Source organism: Sinocyclocheilus grahami, unplaced genomic scaffold, assembly GCF_001515645.1.
Source record: "Sinocyclocheilus grahami isolate Dianchi unplaced genomic scaffold, SAMN03320097.WGS_v1.1 scaffold208.1, whole genome shotgun sequence".
Lineage (NCBI taxonomy): Eukaryota > Metazoa > Chordata > Actinopteri > Cypriniformes > Cyprinidae > Sinocyclocheilus > Sinocyclocheilus grahami.
In genome coordinates this window covers 2057436-2078749 of record NW_015505387.1, presented here as the reverse complement: position 1 = coordinate 2078749, position 21314 = coordinate 2057436, and the positions used below count along the sequence as shown (strand labels likewise).

The following is a 21314-nucleotide window of genomic DNA, read 5'->3' as shown; positions in this document are numbered from 1 at the left end:
ATGGTACTCTCAAACAGTGAATATACAGTTATATGACAGTTACATGTAATTACATTGTCTGTAGTAATGTTATGACAAATATAGGAAATTCATTATAGTGTTATATTTGGTCTCCACATCTTAAGTATAGGGAATAGTGCATCTGACCCTTATCTTAATCTGTCCTTAATCAGAAAATTATTATTTATTTAATAATTATTTTTTTATTTATTTATTTCAATCCAAGTGCACAATAGGCTATATGACCACATGAACTTTAAGAATCATATAGGCCTACTTTTTCGTTTGTGTTTAGATAAATCGCTCAGAGGAGTAGTTATACATTTAACTACTGAGTAATATTAATTAACTACATGTACTTACTACATGGTTAGGGTTAGGATTAGGGTTTGGCTTAGGGTTACTTGCATGTAATTATGCATAATTTATTGTTGTTATAATAGTAAGTACATGTAACGTGTAACAAGGACACCTTATTTTTGTGTTCTATAGCTGAAAGAAATTCATGCAGGTTAGGAACAGCATGAGGGTGAGTAAATAAGAGTCACTATTCTACGCCTGTCTATAACACTAGCTTTCGTCTCAGAGTGTGGAGCACCGAGTCTTGTCCCGGGACCCTTCGGCAGATCTGGAGTATAAACAGCCCGACTCAGGCCTCTCCTCTCCGAATGCCACCCTGCCCACCCCAGCCCCTACCGCGGTCCATTTCAACATCTGCTCACCCTCCAGCTCGCTGTCCAATTATGACTCGGCAAACTCCAGCCAATCCAGTACTGGAGAGAAGAGGAATGGCACGCCTCCCTCACGAGAACCGACAGGTCAGAGAAACACACCAATGAGCTCTCTGTATAATTGCGTTTGCGCTACTTTTGCTAATATTATGCTAATATATATGTTTCACCGATTCTTGAGAAGTGAGAAACAGCGTGCAAAATTGAAAAAATAAAACCTTGCACTCAGACAAATGAAACTACATTCATGTGTCTTATATGTACTAAGCTACTGAGCTATGCTTTGATGCAACCTCCCAACTTTTCTCTTTTTTTATCAAAATGTGATTTTTACCTTGGACCGTGTAATATAATTTCAACTTTATCTTTAACAGCATTCAAGATTTTAACATTTCAAAAAACATTCTCATGTTAGCAGACAGATTACACTTTCACATGTGACCAACAATTCCTCAACAAATATAAAATATCACAATGAAATATTATCAAAATATTCATCTGACGGAGGTGACAGCTCTGACAGAGTTGACACATCTGACGGTGGTGAACGAAAGCCTGAATTCGTGATCATTTTAACTATCTAATAAATCGAATCAATCAATTACTGTATTAAAACAAGCACAACAAACAGAGAATTTGTTATTGTTTATTGAAGATTCACATTTAAGTATTTTGATTTATCTTTGGAACACAGTGATCTATTTTCTCTCATCTCAGAACAGTGTGTCAGCTGTGCATCTACACTGTAACTTTTAAAAACGGTTGAACAAATAAAATAATTAGTTGTTACCTCTATCCATTTACATTCACCAGGATCTTAATATTCAGATTTAAACATCTTAACAAATGATCCAAAAATGATCAGAGCACATATGAATCATTAGAATACAAATTAACTGTATTATGTATAGATGTGTTTGTGTTCCCTCAGCCTTATGTTCCCTGAATCTTATGTTCCCTCAACCCTAACCCTGATAGAAGCAATGACTATCAGTCCACAAACGCAATATATGCTGTCAGGTCACATACTGTATGTAGTATTTATACATTATTAGAGAAATTAAACACTATTTTATATTTAATATAATTAAAAATTACTTAAATTTTTTTAAATTAAAAATCATTACTTACTTATGGAGTTTTTTTTTCTCTTGCTAGATGCTAATAGAACCTGCTTCAAGAGAATAGCATTATGTAAATATTTCAAATAATTTCCTCAGAAATGGGAAGATATATTCACATTTAAGTATTTTGATTTATCTTTGGAACACAGTGATCTATTTTCTCTCATCTCAGAACAGTGTGTCAGCTGTGCATCTACACTGTAACTTTTAAAAACGGTTGAACAAATAAAATAATTAGTTGTTACCTCTATCCATTTACATTCACCAGGATCTTAATATTCAGATTTAAACATCTTAACAAATGATCCAAAAATGATCAGAGCACATATGAATCATTAGAATACAAATTAACTGTATTATGTATAGATGTGTTTGTGTTCCCTCAGCCTTATGTTCCCTGAATCTTATGTTCCCTCAACCCTAACCCTGATAGAAGCAATGACTATCAGTCCACAAACGCAATATATGCTGTCAGGTCACATACTGTATGTAGTATTTATACATTATTAGAGAAATTAAACACTATTTTATATTTAATATAATTAAAAATTACTTAAAAACCACAAAAATATGAGGAGTTCACGTTGAATGTCAGCTCCGTCATTGGCCTGTCACCACCGTCAGACAGAAAATCTTACGGTGGTGACATCTGACGGTGTTAACAAATTTGGCATTTCTTTCAGAAAACAAATGGAGTTTTTTTTTCTCTTGCTAGATGCTAATAGAACCTGCTTCAAGAGAATAGCATTATGTAAATATTTCAAATAATTTCCTCAGAAATGGGAAGATAATAGCATTAGGATTTAAAATCCTAAAAAAAACTGAGCCTGTCTGACACTGATGTACTCTGCAGAGGAGGAATGTGGCAAGGGGGTCCTTTAGAGTGACTGCTGCCCCTGATATTCCCTGATGTTATTACATTTTAATGAATGTCTGACGGTGTTGACAAAAAGTGGGGACACAACTTTGAAACCTTATGAAACACGCATGTGTCATTGAAAAACAACCTTGCTTTAATATTAGATATTATTACGTGCTGCTTTTGATAAAACAAGCTCTTTTTCATCATTAAAAAAACAAACATTTCTAATCCATTTTATAGCAAATGAATGATTAACCCCTTCTCTGTGGACACACTGTTTTAGATGTAGTGAGATTGTGAGAAGACGATAAGTGTCATAGATTTGATATAATAATGATAAAAAAATAAACTGAAGGGGATAATTGTGTTAAATACATTCTATTATTAATCCCCCATAACATTTACAATTGAAAATATTTTCATGTTTAAACCTAATAGCAGTTCCAGTTGCTGGACATGTTTTGTCCCATGTCTCAAGAATCAGTGGGATATAAGTTTGGGGTCAGTAACATTTTTTTAAAGAAATTAATACTTTTATTCAGCAAGGATGCATTGAGTTGATGAAAACTGACAGTAAATACATTCATAATTTTTAGAAAAGATTTAGAGTATATTTCAAATGCATGCTGGGTAACACTTTAGTTTAGGGCCCAATTCTCACTATTATTTGGTTGCTTATTAGCATGCACATTATTGACGCATATTAATGCCTTATTCTGTGTTATCATATTTTAGACCCCTTAATGATCCCTTAATGACTTAACAGTCATAGTTAATAGTTAATAGTGAGAATTGGTCCTTAAACTAAAGTGTGACTGAATGCTGTTCTTTTGAACTTTCTATTCATCAAGAATCCTGAAAAAATGTATCATGGTTTACACAAAAATATGAAGCAGCACAATTGTTTCCAACATTGATAATAATAAGAAATGTTTCTTGAGCAGCAAATCCATATATTCGAATAATTAATGAATCATGTGAAGACTGGAGAAAAATTCAGCTTTGTCCGCACAGGAATGCATTTTAAAATATATTAAAACAGGAAATGGTTGTTTTAAATTGTAATGATATTACTGGTTTTACTGTATTTTTGATCAAATGAATTCAGACTGTCTACTGAAATTCATTCATATAAAATCTCCTAATTAACTTGATACAAAATGTTCTCTTCCTGCATTGCTGTGTGTTTTGATCTCCCCCCTCTAAACTGACATTACCCCACCTTCTCAGCGTATACGTTTGCTCAATGCAGTGTGTTTGAAGCATTATATTAACAATGGTGGGAAAAGTTGAGCTCGCTGAAGCAGAACTGGTTCAGAACAATGTTCCCATAGTGTTGTCCAGGCGACCTGCTGTGAGGCGTCCCAGTAATGTCCTCTAGTGGACACATTTAGGACATCCATATACAACAGAGCCGTACATGATTATACTTTCACTACCAGTCAAAAATGTCCTGACTGAAATATGTTATGATTTTAATCTTTCAATGATCGTAAAAAAAAAAATTCTAACATTTTTTATCACTTCATAATTTCCATACTTCCATTTATGTGTATTATTTTATGTATTATTCTTAATTGTGGATTAGTGGTAATAATAACAAATGAGGTGTGCCCAGACTTTTTATTACTATAGTGTATATGACCTCATGATTGGAGCAGCACTTGTGAATACCGTTCATAAATATAGAATACATCTTGCTTGTAATCTAATACATTTTGTCTGTCTGTATGTCTGTCTGGGTGATGTTTGTCTTAATAAATGATTAAAGAAATGTGTTTTATTGCAGGAGGTGAAGATTCGGCCATTACAGACATGCAGGCCTATATGGACATGCTGAACCCTGATGTAGCAGACGGCTCCCAGAATGCAAATGAACATCCTGCACACCTGCCGCCCCCTCCAACATTTCCCCCTCCCCCTCCTCCATCAGACTCCTCCCACATCCCCCCTCCCCCACCTGCCTACCCCCCACCCAAACCACCGGAGGAGGAGGAGTCTGCCGAGTACCTGAAGGTGAAGAGGAACCTTCGCCGAGTCGACAATGATGTAGTCAAAAACGAGGTATGCTATATATTTTCTTTAAAAAAAAAATCAGTCATAAAGTTGTAATATCCTGCATTTTCTTTCATCTTATAAAAATATAAGAGTGCAGTGTTCTATTCCGCTTACTAAAGTATAAAAATGTACTTTTAGAATCCCCTCCCCAGTTCCCAATGGCTCATTCCTGAAATCTGTGACTGCTGTAGAAATGAAATCAAAACTGTAATTTGTGACTCAAGTTCATATCTGTTAACTCTGAGGGCATCTTTATGCAAGTGTACTTATAAAAAGATCAACAAATACATTTTAGACTCAAAAAGGCGTTTGGCACTTATAACTAAAGAACCGGGACTTTCCAATTTTGAATGTTATGATAACTCTCTTTTTCTGTTCGTGGTCTCCTTCCCATTTTTTAATGAACACACAGCTCTGCTATTGTTACATTCACAATACCTTGTACAGGCAGAAAACAAAAGTTCACAATAAAATATACAGTATTGGACAATTCTCATCCAATATTGACAAATTGAAAAATGATTAACGTTGTCTATAGACCTTATGTGTCAGAGAAACAAGTATGCAGAATTTATTATTTTCGTCTTTGAACTTCGGTTTTTGTGGTAGATCTGTAACATCACTGCTGAAGAGTAATTAGCTGAAGTGGATCTACTTACTGTAGATTCAATGAAAGATATTATCCCTGATTCTAGTTTAAAATACGATGTTTTTGTTGTCCACACTTCTGAAATGCCAGAATTTGAAATCACCCCATTCATGATGTCACGTTTGTCCTCTACACTCCCCTTAACATGCGTATGTAAATCAAGGCAGTGTGCTTTTAATAACCCATGTCTGTCAATCAATCACTAAAGCAAGAAAAAAGTCTGACGTTGTTCTGTCCCTGGATGTAGACAGACTGAGCCTCCAAAAACTGTGCATACCCTTCGAAAAGATTAATCTATTAGAAATGCATGGCTGAAGTTTATCTTTTTTTAAATTATTATTATTATTATATATATTTTTTTGCCTGAGTGATTTAACAAAAATGTTTTTGTTTGTATCATTTTGCAACACACTCTTTTCTTAATTGTACTTAACATGATATCATATAGTTTATCATATAGCTGTAAGTTTTATAATGTAGCAGTATTAGGTATATATGTTATAATAATAATATTATATTTATACAGATTATAGACAGTTGTGGTTGCATTGGTTCATTTTCTTTTGTGTGGTTTAAACATACACCACTATTACAACGCTGGCCATCTCTTGCTGTGGAGGAGAGCGCGGATACGGTGCAATGAACTTCATTCACAGCATTGGTGCTTACTTGTGTTTGTGAGACAGATGATGGAAAGAATGGAAAATGATCATTTTTACAAATATTTGAACTTTTTGATGCAAAAAACCTTTATAAACTAACCTCTAGAAACATATATAAAGATCTGAACATGCATTTCATGACCCCTTTAAAAAGATCATAGTTTATTTTGTTTAGCGCTGAGTTCTGAGCACCATAAATGCAGCGCACAGGGCCTCTAGTGAGTCATCATCTGATGTGTTGCTGTTGACCAAACAGACACGAAGCCATGACGACTAAAGACCTGAAACACAATGTTTATTCACAGAATATAAAGGAATCATATTGTACTAATGGACAGTATAGAATAAAAGCATTTACAGGAAATAAATATAATCCAGGATTCGTGCATCGTATTGTCTCTCATGCATGTCAGGCTCACGATCAGAACAGGACTGCAAATGACTTCTTCTACCACAACACAAAGACAGTCCAGCTGAAACGGAGACTGATTTAAAATGCTCATAGGCAACTCTGCATGGCACGCAAAATAGCACTACTCATGTGAAGTGCACAAGAGACATAACTCACAGAATTGATTGTGGTACAGTACTTGCTTTGTCTTAAATATACTGCCCTGTGTGAGTATCTGCATGCATACGGTAGGCTGTGCTCACGTAGGGCGTGTTTGATTGATTTTATCATTGCAACATGTAAACTATATTATCGTCCAGCTCTGATATACTAAATTAGACTATAAGGCATGAAGATATTATATAAACATTAGCATCATTTTCTATAAAGCTGCTTTGAAATGACTCGTATCATGAAATGTATATTTATAATCTAGTTTTGACTTATCCTTCATCGTTAATTATTTATTTATTTTCGGTAACACTTTAGAGATCAATTAGCATGCATATTACTAACATATTGGCTGTTTATTAGTACGTATAAAGCACATATTAATGCCTTATTCTTCATCCCTAATCCTACCCCATGCATAAACTTAACAACTCCTTTACTAACTATTAATATGCAGCAAATTAGGAGTTTATTAAGGAAAAAGTAAGAACTGGTCCCCAAACTAAAGTGTAACCTTATTTTATTTATTTAAAATTTTTTAGCTTTCACAATGCATTCTGTAAAATACGTCGCAATACAGAAGTAAACTGGTTTGTGAATGCCGTTTCAAGTTGTCTTTAAAATGACTAGGTATTAAAATCTTTAGTTAGATTTCAGAATATTTTGGGAAATTTCAACCACCATTGTGATGTTAATGACTGAACGTCTTAAAAAGTTCAAATAAGTGCATTCAGGCAATATGATATGATGATTATACAGCTCACTTAATTACAAAGACCAGCTTGCATCCCTGTGTAACTAAATAATCCATAGAGCTTTAGTCATTCTATAATAGCAAAACATTCCCTGTGGATTTAACACTGAAACGTCTAATTAACACACACTTACCGTCAGCTCATCCTTTTTTAATTGGCATGGAATACATATGTAGGTGTAAAATAACACCTCGGTTAGCTTTGACAGTAAAGCAGCACAATATGGTCTAATCAATCGTACATGAACGTAATCACAGCGGTTTCTCATAAATAACACAGTGGTGCACAGTGGCCATTAGAAAGAATCAGACTAGCAATGTATCTTCTGTTGTCTGGCCAACAAACCTCAATCTGTGCATTAAAAAACAGCCCTGTGCTCGCTAATCAAAGCCCAGAGCAGGTGCACACACACGGAATGGATTCACACACTCATATAGACAAAAACACAATGCTACTTTTGTGTTCCCGTTAATGAGGGCTTCCATTAGCCGAGCTGACCTCCCAAAAGCTCTAATGATGTGCTGCATGATGGACTTGACATTAATTTAACTAATTAAACTGTCAGAAGCTGCCAGCACATCCCAACACACACATTTTCTGATCATTACAGGGAGTTCAGCTGTGTTGCAGTACTATTGTTGGAGTATGAAGAGCAGATAATGCACTTTTTGTCTTCTATGTTTGCATGTTAAGTATTTGAAGTAGTAGCGCAGATCTTCCCATCAAAACTTGTTTGGATGGTTGCTGGACTAACTGATGAGAAACACAGCAGAATTTAACACTTCACTTAGTATGCAATTAATATAAGAATTCAGAGGCCCCCAAAATATCTTGATGTGTCTGAATGTAATTTTGATTCATTTTCATTGGCTTGCTTCGCCACACATTTTATGATGAATTCAGCTCTCCAATTTGAAGCACTTAAGCAGTGCAGGTAAAGTTTTGTCATTCATTATTACGTTATTCAAGGCGTAATGAAACATTCAGCTAGACCCTGTCCATGAACTCTGACCCCCAAAATGACACAATGTCTTCTCTCAGACAGTATGTCTTCCACTGAGACACAGTGTTGAGTCTGGCCACTTTAGAAAATCCCCCACTTTTTAGCAGATGATCATTATCATAATGGCACAGATGCAAATACAAATATATCCCTCAGATCTCAGTACCTGTAAAAAAAAAAGACAGTCATGCACTACTGTGCACCAGTCTATGGACAATACACTGGAATAAATGTTAAAATATTCATATTTATGAACATATAGACTCAAAACATAATTTACAACCTGTATTTCTGCTAAACCCTTTGAAATGCCTTGGACCTCTATTTGAATGCAATGTTAAATAGATATGGTTGAAAAGTTAAAAACATCAAGGCAACATAATGCAGATTTTTCTGAAAGATCTTTCAACTACTGTCTTCATAATTGTAAGTAACACTACTTTGTTTTGCCAGTTTAAATTTGTCCGTTCACTAAATGCAAAATACCTGATTCGACCTATAATTCATCATGGCAAGTGCAAATTTATACATATAGTGTACGTGTGTCTTTGTGTTACTCAAAAGTCCTGTAAACTGAAAAATATGTAGTAGCTTTTATTTTATTTTTTTTACAGTGTATAAGTGCATTATAGTGATATTATATGACCTAGACTGACTTAATCCAGTCCATAATGAACTTTAATGAGCTGAAATACATACAACTTCTAATGAAAATAAATACTTCAATAAGTAATGAAGAAAACTACTAGACTCTATCGCCTCAAACCATATGCAGTCTGCTTTTCCTTTTATGGTCAAAGACTTTAGGCTGCAGAGCAGCTGATGCAGTTGGGTGGGACTGAATGTGAGGCGGGATTTAGAGCTGTCAATCAAACACTAGTTTAACAGATTATATGTGCTTTCTTTTCAGGTGGTGCAAGCGCATCACAGTTTGAATTTTATTATTATAATTTTTTTAATAAATTGAGAGATTTCTTCATCTCATTTGAGACCACAATAGGATTAAATGCAGAGCAAAGAGAGTGTTTAGCATCTTTAGTCTTATAAGAGATCTCAACAATGTCACACAAATTTTCCAAGATGCCAAAGATTTCAATTTGAAAATTTTTCTCATCAGATGATCTGTGCTGTCATCAACATAGATACAAAAAATATATAATGAAATACAAAGATCTGTTATGCTCATGTTACATGAAGAGGCGTAAAACTCATATATGCAGAGAGAAATATAATATAGGCTGTTTATTCTCCCTCAAATATTGACTGTATCATTATTTAGAAGGTAGAACATTGAAAGAAACACTGTGTGCTCAAGGAAAAACATCCTCTTTCTTGGGTACCATGGTAACATAAGTATGCATAGCAGCCGCATACTGGCACATTTCTGGGTTGTGTTAAGTCTAGTTCGGCTCACTTAAGGTTAGTTTGTTTATAGAGCTCTAATGTATTTGAATACCACACCATTTACTAACTCAGGCCCATATTAGGCTATGATTCGCTCCACATACACTGGAATGCTATACAAGTCCACCTGGATTCTCTCTTGGGTTTAAATGTAATGTTCTTCATTTGACATAACTCTGATACACTTTAACAGCAGAGTCACATTGCGTTTCATTTTGAATCCACACGGCTCTGCTGCAGTCTTATCACACACTGCCGCTTGCTATTTCCATAAATCAGCTACCTTTGAACGCGTTTATTTGTAATCAGATTCTCTTTGGTGGCCGGTGTGCATAATGCAATCCTTTTACCGGTGAGAAAGCCGAGCCGGAGCGGCCATGCTTGGCCACTGTGTCACAATGCTTTGCATAAGAGACCACGAGCACTGTGACCTGTGGTTGGATAACAGGTGAGCAGTGAAGTCATCGCTCTGAGACGTGATTGTTTGGTGGGAGGCTGAGGGGCGGGGAAAGGCAAAGCGAGCATCAGGTAGAATGAGGCACAGCAGAATGGAGATCTAGTGACACCTGAGCATCTACCGGCTCTCGGTTTAAAGCTTTGCGTAGGGTGACAGCACTGTAGGAAGAAATAAGGGCAGTCGGAAAGGGTAAGACTGCAATTCAGTGTTATTTTGTGATGAAGAAGTAGTAATGGCAGTAGGAGTTAAAACTGCTGGTTTGGTTGACTTGTGATACTTCAGCTTTGTGTGAAATTATATAATTGTCTATGCAACGGCTGTGTGTTTATTATTTGTGTTGAGTTACGTAAGATCAGTAGCCTCGGGTTGCTTGTCTACTGTGATAACCTAGAAAACCTTTCAAATGCATTGCATGCAGAATCAGATAAACATTCAAATGCATGAACAGCACTGCATTCATGTTCTTCACTCAAGTGAGCTTCAGCTAACGTTACTGAACATGCTTTAGATCTTTAGATGAGTCGCTGCACGATGCAGAAGCCTGAAGAATACGTATTGGTGACTGGTGATGAAAAATTCAGCAGGTTTGAAATAGGCTCAGGTCCATCCACATTGTATAGAGGTCAGCTAGCCTTTCAAGCAGCGATTTCCCTGAGGTATGATAATCAAACCATCTGCACTGGGCTGACTCGAGTTACACTGGGAGTAACTCTGCAGGGAGGACAGTGCTTTAGACAACAATGCAAATTGGATGCTGGAAGGACATGAATGGATAATACCATCCTCAGGGCCGGCGTGAGAAATAAAAAGCCACAGATGACAGAATTCTAATTCTTTGTCATGGTTGTTTTTTTTATTGGGTGTATTTGCTTTCAGATAGAGATCGATATCAATATAGAAATCAATATTGCTTTTGTTTGACCGAAATGGATTGTTTTGTTATTTATTATACGAAAGGTACCATCATTTTTTTTTTTTTTTTTAATGACAGTATCACATTAAACAGCTTATTAACAGCTCACATTTGTTGCTTTGCTTCACTATCCTGCGACTTTATTTGTTTTAGAATTGCATTGCATAAGGTTGATTACTATGCAAATTCAAAGACTTTGCATTAGGAAAATCTTAAGAACAGGAAAACCAAGCATTACCTTTTTTGTGTTGGAAATTTCTAGAAACTCTCGAAACCGCATCCGTGATTGCTGTAATGACATTTCCGTACTCCTAAAGGCAGGTGGATAAAACTGGTTTTAGATCAGTGATGAAGATTCAATATCATACACAAGTGAGTGACGGCTGCAGAAAGTGAAACCATTCGGTGCATTGACACTGAAACAGCTTTCAAGGGGTCAGCCGGTCTCTCTTGTAGCCTGCTGTGTTATTTGCCTCTGTGAAGCTTAGAAATCTATGTTAAGTTCAGCTTTTGTGCCATGAAAAGTCTTTTTGTTTTCAGGCAAATCTGCTGGAGTCACGTTAGGCTTTGCCACATGAACACAATAGGAATTATTAAGAGTTTTTGTGGCTTAATGGATTAAGGATTGCCTGAAACAATATGGGATGAAAATTCAGATTTCTTCTTGTCCTAGAATTGTGTTTAAAAAATAGCAGTGGTTTGTTCCATTTTCAAACAGTGAAGGAGAATTTTGCCTGACAAATTATATGACAAATTTCACACTGACATTTCTAATGCCCATCTCATAAAAACTCAATATAACCACTTTTTTTATGGCGTGTGTGTGGGCAGGAGGACAGTATTCAAATATGTGAAGGCGACATGACATTTCAGTGACAATAGTTTCCTCAGTGTGACATGCTATAATTAATCTAGAACTATGTTAAACATTTCCTGTATTATAACAATTCATAGTTGTTTTGTTTTATTTTTATAAGCACATAATATTTGAGAGACTACATCATGTATTTGCTACAAATTGATGGTGTAAAATAGTCATTAGATGTCTAAAATATAGACTCCCTGACATATATAAGAATTTAAAGCTAAAATTGTGATGTTGGTAAAACAGTTCATAGACATTATTTGTCACCTCCCCATGTTCTAGTATATTTTCATGTATTTAATATATTCAATAAAATGTTTAATATATTTCTGTTTTTCTAAGCTAATAAAGTACTGAAAATAAAACCATAGTTTTTTGTTTACCTATTCCACCATGCCCACTGTAAAATAATAATAATAATAATAAATTAAATAATTAAAACAGTTTACCTAGTTCCCATCATGCTTTGCTTTAGACTGTATAAGGAGTAGGGTTGCAAAGGGGTGGAACATTTCCAAAAAAAATCCCTGGAATATTCCAAAAAATCCTGGAAAATTGTCCACCTTTTTGCAACCCTAATGAGGAGAGTAAATGTTAAAATGGAGTGTTATGAAATGTGTTTTTACACAAGAATCATATAAATAAAAATGTGTGAGTGTAAGTGATAATGTTCTGTTTTGTCAGGATTTAAAGTTGCTTCTGCTGTGTTAAAGTTTTGAAGGTTATCATTGCACTGAAGATTAGTGCCTGTGGTTAGGTCAAAGATGGGCCAAAAACATGACTTTATTCATACTGCATGCTGCTTTATATAAAACACAATATCTGTACACATACCAATGTTGTGATAATCTTTTTGCTCGTTATATTAAAGGGATAGTTCACCCAAAAATGAAAATTAGCCCATTATTTACTCGATCCTAGGCGTATTTGACTTCCTTCTTTCAGATGAATCCAATCGGAGTTATATTAAAAATGGTCTTTGATCTTTCAAGCTGTTTAATGGCACTCAGCGGGTGTTGCAGTTCATCAGTCCAAAAGAAGTGAAATAAAGCCCATCCATCCATAATAAAAAGTGCCTCACACGGCTCCTGGGGGTGAACAAAGGCGTCCTGTAGCGAATCGATGCGTTTGTGTAAGAAAAATATCCATATTCAAAACGTAATAATCACTTTAATGTAGCTTGCGCCAACAGTCCTACACGGCAGCAGCTCTGGGTGGATGACGTATGAGTTCAGCCTTGCGCATGTGCCGGTGAGTCTCTTGAAAACCAACATTTGTTAACAGGATCAAAGGAAGCAACGTTTCCTTACTTTAGCAAAGGAAAACCAGTCTCCTCTTGGCTTATATCGAAATCCTCTGACATTCTTTTTTACAAATCCTCGATTTGTACTTCTAATTCGTGACCGTTGCACAACGCCGACATCCTACGTCATCCGCCCAGAGCTGCTTCCGTGTACAACAGTGAGCACAAGCTAGATTAAATTGATTATTACGCTTTAAATATGGTTATTGTAATGCACCAATTACACTGGATGCCAACCGCCGTTAAACATTAAGAAGAAGAAAAATGGTTACTTTTCTTACAAATATGCATCGATTCGCTACAGGAGGCCTTTGTTCACCCCCAGAGCCATGTGAGGCACTTTTTATTATGGATGGATGCGCTTTAATTAATTTCTTTTGGACTGATGAACTGCAACACCCACTGCAAGTTAATTTGATGTCTCTAATTTTAATGATGTTTTTGCTTAGTTCAGTTCAATTTCAGTTCAAATTTTAGTTTTATATTTGAGTACAGTTCATAGCGTAAATTAATTTTGAAAAATACTACTGTTAGTGAACTCCTGAAATAAATTCACAGCACTCATAAATATTGTTTTTTAAGCTTAAATGTTTTAAGGCAATTTCTTGTTGGGTTTTACAGCTAATACCACTGATGAGGGCTGCAGATGAGATGAAGTGGTTGATCAATAAAAGTTTTTAAATGGCTGATTGGTAAACTCAAGCATGTTCATGTTGTTTCTATTACTATAAACATGTGCTGCTCATTTCTCCAGCAGCTGAATCCTGGCGAGGGCCACGAAAGGCTTCGAAGAGTCGACTCTAATCGAAAGTCCCGAAGCTTCAGCAAGCAGCCCAGCACTGGGGATTACTACAAAACCCTGGGTAGCGATACCGCAGACCAGCACCCCAACAGAGCCATGGCACCCAACGAGGAGGTAAACCTCAGATTCTGTTTCATGGTCATGTACGGTAATATTTTTACATGTTTCTTAAAGAAGTCTCTTCTGCTCACCAAGCCTGCATTGATTGGATCCAAAGTACAGCAAAAACAGTACAATTTTGAAATATTTGTACTATTTAAAATAACTGTTATCTATTTGAATATAATTAATAATAATAATAATTCCTGAGCAGCAAATCAGCATATTAGAATGATTTCTGAAGGATCATGTGACACTGAAGAGTCATGATGCTAAAAATACAGCTTTGATCACAGGAATAAAATTACATTTTAAAATATATTCAAATAGAAAACAGTTATTTGAATAGTAAAAATATGTCAACATTTTACTGTATTGCTGTACTTTGGATCAAATAAATGCAGAATTGGTGAGCAGAAGAGAATTCTTTTTAAAAAAACATTAAAAATCTTACTGTTCAAAAACTTTTGACTGGTTGTGTATCTCCAATTCCAGTGCAAAGTATGAATCCATACAGTTATCAATATGCTGGTGCATCATAAGTATGAATTTTGGAATGGTGTTTTTAGTGATCTCAGCTATACAGAGGTATATATATATATATATATATATAGGGATAGTTCAGCCAATAAAGAAAGTTTAATTTACTCCGCCTCGAAATGTTCCAAAAGTGTCTCTCTTCTGTGGAACATGAAAGACAATTTGAAGAATGTGGGTAACCAAACAGTTAATGTTCCCAATTGACTTCCACAGTATTTTTTTTTCATAATATGGGAGTCAATGGGGACCATCAATAGTATGGTTACCAAACAGAAAGCAGTTGTTTCTGGGACAGCCAGCTCTCTTCAGTCTGAATCAAGCTAGCTTCACTCCCTCACCTGTCACATTACAACACAAATCCATGCAAGGTGTGGCAGCCATGTTAGCACTGCAGTTCAGCATTTATTGGGCTGCTGGGTAAACAGTGCTCAGTCTTTTCTTTGTTGTGTTATGTAAGTCTGACAGCTGGGATCTAGCAGTATTGTGTTTGAACTGTCCATTTACTAGCACAGATTTCTCTTATTATAACTGCAGTTTGACTCATAGGACAGAATACTTTGGGAAAGAATATATTTTTAACATAGCATTGTTTTTTCTTCTAGACTACAAAGATTGATTGGATAACAAATTTGGTTTTCCTTTTTTTATATAAGAGTGGTTCACACAAAAATGAAAATTCTGGGTCACACTTTATTTTAAGGTCCAATTCTCACCATTAACAAACCATTAACTACGACTTTTGCCTCAGTAAACTCCTAATTTGCTGGTATTGGGTAGGATTAGGGGTGTAGAATATGGTCATGCAGAATATGTGCTTTATAAGTACTAATAAACAGTCAATATGTTAATAATAAACTAGTCAATAGTGAGAATTGGTCCCTGTACTTAAGTGTTACCAAATTCTGTCATACTGTACTCAACCCCATTATATCAAACCTTTATGACTTTCTTTCTTCCATGGAACACAAAAGGAGTTATCTAGAAAAATGTCCAAGCTGCTGTTTTCCCTTTAAAAGTGAATGGTGACCAAATACATTCCTGGTCCCTGTATATTTATATTATTTGGAAAATAGCAGCTAGGACATTCTACTAAACCTCTGTGTTCCATGCAAGAAAGAAAGTCATACTCATGTTTCTCAAAAACATCATAAGCCTATACTGTAAGAAGATGATAGAGACCACTGGTGCCAAAAGTTTCTACAATCTACTTAAGTTGCAAATAAAAGAGTGGGAGTATGTGTTACAAGAAAAGACTATTTCAGGCTTTTTACTTAAATTTTTTTTTTTATTTCATTCATTCACTGTTACTTGTCATTTCTTTGTAATTATTTGTGAAATAAACTAGCAATTTCAGAGTAAAAATTGTTTCAAAGTAAGTCCTTTAACATTTTATTTTTTAGTGTAACAACATGAGGCTAAGTAATGACAAAAATGTCTTGTTTCTGTCTATTTGAAGATTTACTTTGACACAAAGCTGTTTTGCAAACAAAAAGAAGGTAAAAAGTGCTATCTAAATAACGGTGACTTGACTTGAAGTAATCCTAAGGAATATAAGGAGAAACATCTGAGACACTTAACTTAGAAATCCATTATCCGATCTGTGCTAATTTGTATGTCAACAACTGTCTCATTTGCATCCTATTTTTTATGAGAAATATTTGCAACACATTTGAGACAAATTTGTTACTTGAATAAAGAAGAGCTCCATTAATTCTCCAGAGCCATAACATTTACCGCTGTGATGAACACGCACAATGTGATCTAGAATACATATCAGCATTTCATATGGCCCCTTTCTGCTATCACATCTAATCTTCATTGAGCCAATTAGATGCCCAGTGGGGCGTCTGGCCACTTGATTGAACCAGATGGCGCTCCACATGTCCCTCTGGGTAATGACCCATTAACACGGACATGTGTGCGACATGAAATGCACCATATGCTGGAGACAGTGATGATGAGGAGGGGATAAGGGGCACGTGTGTGGCACGCGTCCAGGAGGCGGGGGTGCGTGGGGTGAAAGGTCAGGGCTTGTTTACACTGCGTCAGTTGTAGGGGTGGTCTCTGGAGATGCTGAGTGTGAAGGATTGTGGCTCTTAGCTTAGCAGATGTCCTTTCATTCCAGCAAACCACTCAATTAGATCTATTTATGTATTCATTACCAGCTGCAATGCATATGGTGGGGCACAGTGGGAGGCATGTTGGTCAGATTAAGTGTTTTGGGGAAGTGTATTTGTAATGTTATTCTGCCTATGACCATTTTAGTGTCCAAAATGTGATTAAATGTTTAAATGGACCTTTATGCCTGTAAAACCTGACATATGAAATAATTATCAGAAAGAAATCTATTTAATTTTTGGAATGGAACAGTTTATTGAGCTTTTAGACTAACTAGATATTTAAAAAAAAAATCACATTTGCATATTCAGAGGACTAAAATGAGCAAAAATATGCAATTTGGAGCAGTTGCTGATATTAATATAACTAAAAAGTTAAGGTGAAATTCTGATAACTTGTAAATCAATGAGATCTTTATAACAGACTATTTGAAATAAAATGCCTAGAAATGTCAATTGTCACTCTGTATCTCCCAGTAAGATATTTAAATGTTTAGTTTTATGATAAAAGCTCTGTAGATTTTATTGTGGGCAGCAAAACACATGCAATATGATTGAGAGATGAACAAATAAACATCCTTCAAAAACCTGATGTATTATGTTTGATAATCATGATTATTCTATTAATTTGATCAATCAATCTGTGGTCAAAAAGCGTGCAGAAGATTGCATACAACAGGCTTTTCAGCAAAGTCTTAATTATGTTGATCATTTAGAGGCCTTTCAATTTTGGCTTTATAAAAAAAAATATATATATATATAGTGATTGTCTTTTATGCCAGTCGTGCCATCAAAATGCAAAAAGTAATGCTTTTTATTTAACAAGTTTCTCAAACATTTTGCCCAATCAACCACTGATTGGACAAACAAATATTCCTTCCACAAAACCAGTGTATGTCAGTGTTTACACTTTTCAGAAGATCTTACAGTGATCTATCTATATATATATGACTTTTAAAAAAACTAATTTTTAGCTAAATAATATGTATCTGTGCATCCATATATAATGCAAGTGAATAGGCACCAGAATGTTGGTGCTTCAAAAAGCACACACAGACATCAGGACAACCGCGGGGGATGAATCAGTGTCTTCGGAAGCGAAATTATAGGTGTGTATAAAAAAATTAATTGCTTCCGGACATACTTCATATGCACATTCAAGAGAGGATCTAGTGTGTGTTTGAAGTAAATGCATCACTCTTAAAAATGCTGGGTTGTTTCAACCCAACTTTGGGTCAAATATGGACTAACCCAGCTGTTGGGTTAACATTTTAAATAAATCCATATATAATGCAAGTGAATAGGCACCAGAATGTTGGTGCTTCAAAAAGCACACACAGACATCAGGACAACCGCGGGGGATGAATCAGTGTCTTCGGAAGCGAAATTATAGGTGTGTATAAAAAAATTAATTGCTTCCGGACATACTTCATATGCACATTCAAGAGAGGATCTAGTGTGTGTTTGAAGTAAATGCATCACTCTTAAAAATGCTGGGTTGTTTCAACCCAACTTTGGGTCAAATATGGACTAACCCAACTTTTGGGTTAAAAATTTTATTTAAATTTTTAACCCAAAAGTTGGGTTAGTCCATATTTGACCCAAAGTTGGGTTGAAACAACCCAGCATTTTTAAGAGTGTATACATGTTATGAAGCTTGACATAAATTGATGAATTGATGATTTATAGTGGAAAAGTATATTCGAAGTTTATAATATTTGTGTTTTTCTTACACACACTTCTTGTTTCACTCTAAAAAACATTGATTCATCTACACTCTAAAAAATGCTGGGTTAAATACAAACCAGTGCTGGGTAAAATAGGGAGAAACCCAGCAATTGGACTGTTTTGACCCAGCAGTTGGGTTAAATGTTTAACCCAACCTTCTGGGTAGTAACCCAACCGCTGGGTCAAAACAACCCAATTGCTGGGTTTCTCCCTATTTTACCCAGCAATGGGTTGTATTTAACCCAGCATTTTTTAGAGTGTACTGGGGTCATATTATTGTCACACTGTCATGGCTGTATGTGTTTTTCACTTGCAATATGTGGACTCACAGAGAGGTTCTTTTTGTACAAATGGTGTTTATCAGAAGAAAGAAAGTCATAAGCATCCAGGATTGCATGATGTGAGCATTTTAATTTTTGGGTCATCTGTTAGAAAACCAGTAGTAAATATTTAAACATCGAAATCTGCTGCACTCTTACCTGTTCTCTCGACAGGGTTCTGCACTGTTGGAGGAAGCAGCAGACACAGCGCCTGCTCCTGAGAACGGAACGGGAAACACAGAGGATCTGCCCCTTCCTCCTCCACCTCCTCCCCCACCCGCCAGCACCTTCATCCCGACTCCACCTCCTCCTCCACCTCTTCCATCAGAGCGGCCCCCTCCTCCTCCTCCACCCAGCACCACCGCACCGGCCCCTGCCCAGCGCCGCATGTCTTCCTCCTCCAGCAGTGAGTACTGATCACCCACAATATTCTGCTTAAGCACATCTTTTGCACTCTCTAGGCAAATGACAGTATGAAGCATTTAAAGAAGTCGTGCATTGAAATTAATTTTCATTGCATATTTCACACCACGTAACAAAATAGTGTGAATGTGAAAGCACAACACAAGCCCGCTGTTGCAGTTACAGTGGTGGCAAAAATGATTAGAACACTAGTATCTTCACCAGCTAAAACATGGTTTTAAGTCAGTTATTTCTATCTTTTGCTGTAGTGTGTCAGTAGGAAATATCAGTTTACATTTACAAACATTCGTTTTGCCATTAATTGTAATAATCCAGTGAGATTGTCAGATGTTGTCAGACACAAATCTCACTGGATTTTTACAATTAAACTGATATTTCCTACTGACGCACTACAGCAAAAGATAGGAATAAGTAACTGACTATTTTTTAAAACCACCCTTTTAGGGAGAGAGTTAGCGATTTGAGGTGGCGTGATCGACATCAACCATTTGCGATGCAACAAAGTTGACCACGGCTCAGCTTTATGCAAATCAGGTTGCATAATGAGCAGCGATGCAGTGTGGCATCTACTGACGGGAGTGTAGACAGTGATCTGCCACCTGATACAGTTGGATACGCTGATGGAGAAACACCTGCTAGCCTAACAGCACAGAGATTTGGCCTGACCTTTATGAATTTAACCGCTGGCAATGTGAACACCACTTAAGACTTGTAAAGGCCTTAAGTTATAATCGACTGACCTCTTCATCTGTGAAACAATGCTTAGGGGTTATGCGTTCAACCCTTTCACTCGTTTGACTCTTTGTTCATAGTATGACCCCTCTAATCTTCTCCTATCGCTGGAGGGCAGAGTATTAGTGTCACAAAGTGAGGACAGATACATCCCTGTTATGCCACTGCATTGACAGATTGTGCACAATACATTACCGGTCAAAAGTTTGGAATAATTAATATATTTTTTTATGTTTTTGAAAGAAGTTTCTTATGTAATATTGTGAAATATGTTTACAATTTAAAATAAATATTTTATAAAATGCAATTTATTCCTGTGATGTAAAGCTGAATTTTCAGCATCATTACTCCAGTCTTCAGTGTCACATGATCCTTCAGAAATCATTCTAATATGCTGATTTGGTGCTCAATTATTGTCAATTACCAACGTGATCTCATGATAATTCGTATGTATTTTACGTAAAATGTGGTTCTATAAAACGTACATTTACTTACGTTTTTACAGGCACTAAATCGTACAATACTGACGTATTTTCAGCCTCTAAACGTACAAATACTTACGTATTTTCAGCATTTAAACGTACAAAACTGACAATTAATAAAATTATAAAAATGCATATTCGCTATAAAATGGGTAGGTTTAGGTTTGGGGGCAGGTTAAGGGGTCTAAAAATCTAAATCGCTTATTGATAAAATGATAAAAATGCATTGATACGAATATCTAAATGATATAAAAGATACGTAAATATTTTTACGTTTTTTAGCTAAAAATACGTAGCGATTTGTACGTTTTAAACGTTGAAATACGTCTAAATTGTACATTTTAGCATGAATAAAAACGTACAAAAGTGTACGTTTTGTGCTTGTAAATGTTACGTATTAATTCCTACGTATAAACATGATTGGCGCTCAGTGATTAATAATGTAAACCGTTTTTGCTGCCTAATATTTTTCTGATACTATTTTTTTAAAGTTCTTTGATGGATAGAAATTTCAAAAGAACACCTACTTATCCCAAAGTTTCCACAAAAAAATTAAGCAGCAAAAAAATGTTTTCAGCACCGATAATAATCAGAAATGTTTTCTTGAGCAGCAAATCAGCATATTAGAATGATTTCTGAAGGATCATGTGACACTGAAGACTGCAGTAATGATGCTGAAAATTCAGCTTTGATCACAGGAGTAAAGTTTTATATATAATTTTA

The 21314-nt window shown here is 35.7% G+C and overlaps 1 protein-coding gene across 1 annotated transcript in view; it reads left to right on the top strand.

Moving 5' to 3' along the window:
* LOC107595791 (espin-like) overlaps positions 1 to 21314 on the top strand; it is a 65335-nt gene that overhangs the window by 20043 nt on the left and 23978 nt on the right. The window contains exons 6-9 of the mRNA XM_016286318.1: positions 587 to 818; positions 4507 to 4781; positions 14103 to 14264; positions 19129 to 19360. Of these exons, the coding sequence (XP_016141804.1) occupies positions 587 to 818; positions 4507 to 4781; positions 14103 to 14264; positions 19129 to 19360 (901 nt within the window). The remainder of the gene's footprint in view (positions 1 to 586; positions 819 to 4506; positions 4782 to 14102; positions 14265 to 19128; positions 19361 to 21314) is intronic.